The sequence below is a fragment of the Garra rufa genome, chromosome 12 (genome assembly GCF_049309525.1).
Source record: "Garra rufa chromosome 12, GarRuf1.0, whole genome shotgun sequence".
In the NCBI taxonomy this organism is placed as follows: Eukaryota; Metazoa; Chordata; class Actinopteri; order Cypriniformes; family Cyprinidae; genus Garra; species Garra rufa.
In genome coordinates this window covers 29,823,448-29,830,837 of record NC_133372.1, presented here as the reverse complement: position 1 = coordinate 29,830,837, position 7,390 = coordinate 29,823,448, and the positions used below count along the sequence as shown (strand labels likewise).

Genomic DNA, 7,390 nt, shown 5'->3' with positions numbered 1-7,390 from the left:
TCACTCACAGGAAAAGCTATTCCTGATAAGTCACGAACTGTGCTTGACCAACATCCCTGCAAGATACAGGGTTGGGGATGTTGTTTTTATTTATGCTTTTCCAAATAATTATATTTCTGGAACAGTGTGTGAGCAGTGTAAAATGACACTGAAATGACCAGAATTGGGACACCCACATTAACCACACTTGTGAACATTACCATCACGGTGGACTTTCTTGCCTTTTCACATACACATAAATGCACAGCACACAGTGCATTAGCAGAGAGAGAGCTGGATCCCGATTGGCCGACAGAAGAGACGACGCTGTGCTTCCTGCTCTATATAAACTCCCTGTTCCCTCACTGCAGACACACTGCTGATAAATTTCTCCAAGAGATCACACTGCGCAATGGATATTTATTTCCCCTCCAGCTTTCCAATGTGCAGAGGAATAACAGGGCTCTCAAACAACTGCCTAGAAAGGTACAATGTCCTCATACTGACATTTTTAAGGGTTTTGTGGGCTTTTTGTACTGATAATTTATGCATGCCAAATCATTTGAATGCTTAAATATAAACCTCTACTCTTTTATATAACATCGGTAGGGGATTTTAACCTTTAACCTACAAAATGGTATATATGCTGTGTATTAAATAAATGTTTTTCTAACATCAGGGCCAAAAGATTAAAAGCATGCGTGGGTGGATTTCTGCAGAGACAAGACTTGAGCAGCCTATGTAAATATAGAAAACCAAGGTAAGGTTATTGAATGCACTGGCTTTTGCTTAATTTCAAAACGTTTCTTTTAGCATGATAAAAGGTGTTTAGTTTTTACCGTTGCGGCTCTAACTGGCTGACATCTTTGCAGGTTGACCTTGGGGGAATGTCTGTTGTGGAAAGAGTCCTTTGAGAAGCTCCTGTCCAGCAAACGTAAGTTCACACTGAAAAAGAAAAAAAAATGGTGTACACTTTTAAAAATAAAGGTTCCAAAAGGGTGTTTTTGCAGTGATGCCATAGAAGAACTATATTTTCGGTTCTCCAAAGGAGCTTTCAGTTAACAGTTCTTCAAAGAACCATTTTTTTGAAGACTATAAAGAACCTTTTCTGCATTTGAAACTATCAATGCCAATTATTTTTAAGAGTGTTGAAATAATTTTCCCTCAGAAATGGCTAAATTTGACAAAAAATGACAAAGAATCAAAATGTAACATATTGTAAATGTGACGTTTTGAAGCAGAAAGACTGAAATCGTTTTTTCTTGTAAAATCGACTTTCAAAAATATAGATTTTTTTTTATAGCATAGTCACATTGTGTATAGTTAAAGGTGACCCCCAAAAGATTTTTTTAGTGAACAGTTATTCTAAAGAGCATTTTGAAAATCTAAAGAATCTTTTTCGACTATAAAGTACCTTTTCTACATTTGAAAGGTTCCATGGATGTTCAAGGTTTTTCATGGAACCATCAATGCCAATAAAGAACCTTATTTTATTATAAGAGAGTAGAAACCATTTTCGCTCAGAAATGGCTAAATTTCACACATAATTGACTAGTAACATCAAAGTGTAATTTTGAAGAGTTTTTCTTAAAATCTACTTCAAAAAATATATTTTTTACAACACAGTCACATTTTATGCTTAAAATGTTATGAGGAAAAGCAAATAATTGTAATTAAATGATGAATAGAATGTAGAAACATTATATAATCAAGTAAAAATCAGCCTCAGTAATGACATACATTAAAAAAATTGTTGGAGTAGGATTTACTTTGAAACAATTCCCTTCTATTAATAGCAAATTTTCCAAAAAAGGCAAATAAACATTGAATCAAATATGAAATTTGAGGTAGAAAGACTGAAATAGTATTTTCTTGTCAAACATCCTCCAATAAATTTCATTTACATCTTTGAAAAATATTTTTTTCCCCACAGTGTATGAATATATAGCATGTCCACGAGACTATGGTTTAAATTTAGATGCTAGAAATAGGACTGCGGTGCACAGATGTCTCTGTCCTGCTGTCTGATCTGTGCTGGGGGCTTTAATCTGATGAGACACGTTATACAACTAATCTCTTCTCTAACCCCATTTTTCTCTTTCTATCAGATGGACTGTATGCCTTCCGAGCTTTCCTCGTATCTGAGTTTAGCGAAGAAAACATTGCTTTCTACCTGGCTTGCGAAGACTACAAAAGCACAAAGTCTGCATCTAAGATGCCATCCAAAGCTAAGAGGATCTACGAGGAGTTTATCGGAAGCGAAGCTCCTAGAGAGGTAAATACACAAATTAATCAATCATCACATCCTGTAGTAGCCTTCCTAAATTGCAGATGTTTGAACTCACTTCTCATTTTCCTTTCAGGTTAACATCGACTATGAGACTCGAGATATCACTCAAGCCAACTTGACAAGCCCTACAGCATCCTGCTTCGATATGGCCCAGTACCGCATCTATATTCTCATGGAAAAAGACTGTTACCCACGATTCCTGCGCTCTGCTGCCTACCGAAATCTAGTCAGCCAGCTCACATTGAAAAGTGCTAGGCAAGAGGCAAAAAGCAGAAAGGCCATTGCGACCAGACCGCCGCTTGAAGATGAAGAACCAAAATGAAAGATGTAGGTGCATTTTGGTTGTGCAAAAGATGGAAGCTCTGGTAAGAAGTGAGTGAAGGGACCGAAAAAGTGAGTGCAGACCTGAAAAAGGTTGCTTGAGGCGGTCGGAGTGCCATGAAATCACGGAATCAGAGTGACTGCATTCCCAGGCCCCTTAAATGTCCTCCATGAGAGGGAATGGAGGAGATACTGGTGGAGAAAAATGCATCCGCATAAACACCTGTAATCAACACAAAGGAGATGCAGACTTCATTAAAGTATGCGTGGGCTTGAAAGGACACAGCATACTTTCAGAAAGCAAATTGTGTTTTGTAAAGATTGTAAAATGAAAAAAAGTGTTTTTGGATATTTTATGCATTATTTATTTAATTTATTAATGCCTTTTTTAATAACTCCTTACAAAAAAGTATTGTGATGATATCATGGTAAAGTGGTGGTATCTACTTTAAAGTCTGCAACACTAAAGCTCCAAAGGTAGTGAAAATTTAATTAAAAAAAAAAAAAACTAATTTTGTCTGATGACTTTTGTCTGATGCTTTGTAAAAGTTTTTAAAATACATTTTTGATACTTTTGAAACTTTGGTGTTGCCGCCTTGACATTAAATTTTTGGACTTTTTAGTCAAGCATCCATTTGAGATTGATGTGTGTGCTTTTGTTTGCATTCTAATTTTAAAAAATTTAAATAAAACAAACATCATGAAAAAAGTTTTTTTAAATGGTTGTAAAACAATTTTACACAAAAAATGACGAAGATTGTTACAAGTTGGTGTGGACGTATTTTTTTTTTAAGTTTTATAAATGTTTTTGTTAACTTCATTTTAAATTAAAGTGAATACAATTTTGCATTAAAGAAATAATGTGCTTTCACATCATATGTGTGTGTTTAAATATGAGAAAAAAAATTGTCTACATACTTGTAAATACTTTATTTATAAATATATTTTATATATAAATCTAAAATATTTTTCCTTATATATATATATATATATATATATATGTTTGTAAGTGTGTGTGTGTGTGTTTGTGTGCATCCAAAATAACAATTTATGTTTATATAGGCTACTATACATATGTTTACTGTGTATATTTATTATGTATATTTAAAAAATATATATTTATATGTACTTGTATATACTTTAAATTATTTATAAATATATCTTATATATAAACATATATACACACATTTATATACACATACATACATATATACACACACATATATATATATATATATACATACACACACACACACACACACACACATATATATATATATATATATATATATATATATATATATATACACACACATACATATATACACATACATACATATATATACACACACACACATACATACATATATACACATATACATATATACACATATACACATATACATACACACATATACATATACATTATATATATATATATATATATATATATATATATATATATATATATATATATATATATATATATAACGTGCGTGTGTGTGTGTGTGTGTGTGTGTGTGTGTGTGTGTGTGTGTGTGTGTGTGTGTGAAAGCCCTAATAATTTTTATTTATTTTATTTGAATTATTACATTTTTCGAATTTTAAATCATGTTAAATAAATCACTTTCAAAATAATAATTAAGGTTTTAGTTTCAATTCTAGCTTTATTTAATATGAACAGAATGAAAATGTGAGGCCCACAGATGCTTGTCCATGAGGTAAACAGGCTTGTTATGCACATGACTGGGCAGACTGAGCTTGTGTTTCATATTTAACCATCAATGCCCACAAGCAACGAACAGCCTCAAGTGTAGGTTTACACAGTTGCCAAGGCAACTATTTGGACCCGGTTGCCAAAGCTGTCCGCATGATTCTCTCAGCTCCAGATTAAACCACATCATTCCTGCTGACAGTAATGAGAAAGTTCATCACCCAGTTAGAAAATCAAATACTGCGGTACAGAAAGAGGAAATACATTTGATAACGTCTTTGCACTAGCTGCCATAAAGATTTGTTAGCCTTTGTATTTGTTTACACACGTAATGAAATAAAGGAAGGTTGTAAGGTTTGCAAACCACGTCGCTGGATGTGGTTTCACACTAGACTATGCATTAAACCAGACAATAATCGCATGCATATTAGAATTAATCCACAAAAGTAATCACAATTTGTCCACGGAATATGATTCTAGACTGAAACATTGGCAATGGCTGAATATTTCAATTTCATCAGCCAAATGGGGGGTAGAAGATGGTCTAGTAGATATAAAGCATATAGTCAACACAACATTAGAAAGGACCATCTCATTCTTCTTGTCAGATGGATGGTCCTGTTGATTAAAGAGGGGCTGCGTGTGCTTGAGTGTCGCGCTTTTGTAGTAATTTGATCTCAGACAGGGGGATTTTGATTATAAAAAGATTGATCGGCTAAAATGTTATGCAAGAGTGTAGCAATTAACAGAGGGCTAGTGGGGTTTACATTCCAAAAAAACTGTATTAAATTAAAATAAAAATGGAAATTTTAACATGGTAATAATAAATAAATCTCATTTAAAGGGTTAGTTCACCCAAAAATGAAAATTCTGTTATTAATTACTCACCCTCATGTTGTTCCAAACCTGTAAGACCTTTCATCTTCGTAACACAAATTAAGATATTTTTGATGAAATCCAACAGCTTTCTGACCCTGAATAGACAGCAACGGTTCCCCACGTTCAAGGCCCAGAAAGGTACAAAAAGTATTCTCGTAGCTTTATTAAATTACGATTGAACCACAGATATGTCAATGTTCTTGGTACTTTTCTGGGCCTTGAATGTGGATGGACCCTTGCTGTCTATGGAGGGTCAGAGAGCTGTCGGATTTCATCAAAAAATCTTAATTTGTGTTCTGAAGGCCAACGAGACTTTCATGTTTGGAACAACATCAGGGTGAGTAATTACTAACAGAATTTACATTTTTGGGTTTAAATTTTTCTCATGATTGTTTAGTTTAAAATAACTAAAAATAAAAACTGAAACTTAAAAATATGTGCAGATATATTTTTAAATAAATAAAATAAAAACATAAATGTACTCAAACTAAAACAATAAACATTTATCATCACTTGAAATAAAACAAACAGTAACTAAAATAAAATAAGACATTAAAAAAACGTAAACTTATTTTATTTCAACAAGTTGCCCTACATTTTTTATTTTCTCTTTTGTCATGTTTGTTTAGTTTAAAATAACTAAAATAAAAAACTAAAACGTAATTAAATCTGTATAGTCAAAAAAATACAAATTACAAAAACATATGAATTAAAATCGCTGAAATGTTAGGTAAAATTAAAATATAAAATAAAACACTTAAACTAATTTTATTTCAGCAACTTGCCTTACTTTTTTCTCATTTTGTTTAGTTTAAAATAACTAAAACTAAAAACTAGAACTTAAAAATCTGTAGACATATTTAAAAATAAATAAATCAAAAATAGCAAAAACATAAATGTACTAAAACTAAAACAATGAACAAACATTTTCATTAAACATTAACTAAAATAAAATAAGACATAATAAAAAACTTAAAACTTATTTTATTTCATTTATTTTTCTTCTTTGTCATGTTTGATATAATTTTGACTTAACTAAAAATAAATAAAAACATAAATGTAGCAAAACTAAAACAATGAACAAACATTTTCATTACTCGAAATAAAATCAAAAAAATAAAATAAATGAACATTAAAATAAAACAAGACAATTAAAAAAGTTGCCTTTTTATTTTTCTCATTTCTCTTTAATTTAGTTTAAAATAGCTAAAAATCAAAAATAACATATTATAAATGAATAAATAAAAATGAAAAAAAAAACATTAATGTACTAAAATGTACTAAAATCATTAAAATCATTTAAAATTCTAATTAAACCTAAAAAAAAATCTAATTTAAAAAAAATGTGTTACAGAAAATTTCTAATAACTAAAACCGATATTAAAATAAGACATAAAAAGAACTTTAACTTATTTTATTTCAGTTAGTTGCCAAGGAAACTTTTCTTATTTTTCTATTTTCTCAATTTTGTTTAATTTAAAATAACTAAAAATTAACATATTATAAATAAATAAATAAAAATGACAAAAACATAAATGTCCTAAAATCACTAAAACTTTAGGTAATACATAACAAACAAAAAAACTAAATAAACCTACATAAATAAATACAAAAAAATTTTTTAGTTATATAATAATATAGTATTAATTTGAATTTATGTAGGTGTAATTAAAATTAATTATATATTTGAAGAGTTTATTTGCAAAAACAGATAACTCAGTTTTTGAAAATCATTATGTTATCATGTTTTTATTGTGTTTTACTGTTAGCTAGCTGTATTTTTTTTACTTATTTTTACTTTATGCAGTTTGATTGAGATTAATTGGAATGCACAATGAAAAAACTTTTGATAAAGACTGAAAACTGTTAAAAAAACAAATGTATTAAACTCGCTAAAACTTTGGGTAAAATTAAAACATAAAATAAGACATAATAAAAAAATGTAAACTTGTTTTATTTTATGCCTTACGTATTTTCTCATTTTTGTCTAGTTTAAGATAACTCAAATTAAAAACTAACACTTAATAAAAATCTGTATAGACATTAAAAAAAAGTAAATAAATAAAAATAACAAAAACATAAATGTACTAAAGACAATTTACAAACATTTACATTACTTGAAATAAAACATTAACTAAAATAAAACAAGACATAATTTAAAAAACTTAAACTTATTTTATTTCAAGTTGCCTTTTTTATTTTTATTT

At 29.7% G+C, this 7,390-nt stretch overlaps 1 protein-coding gene across 1 annotated transcript; it reads left to right on the top strand.

Moving 5' to 3' along the window:
* Nucleotides 1–368: 368 nt before the first annotated feature.
* On the top strand, nucleotides 369–3,461 carry rgs16 (regulator of G protein signaling 16). The gene is made up of 5 exons (XM_073851592.1): nucleotides 369–465; nucleotides 659–739; nucleotides 852–913; nucleotides 2,088–2,254; nucleotides 2,343–3,461. The coding sequence occupies exons 1-5, from the start codon at nucleotides 392–394 to the stop codon at nucleotides 2,589–2,591; spliced, it is 633 nt and encodes a 210-aa protein (XP_073707693.1). The 5' UTR covers nucleotides 369–391; the 3' UTR covers nucleotides 2,592–3,461.
* The last annotated feature ends 3,929 nt before the right edge of the window (nucleotides 3,462–7,390 follow it).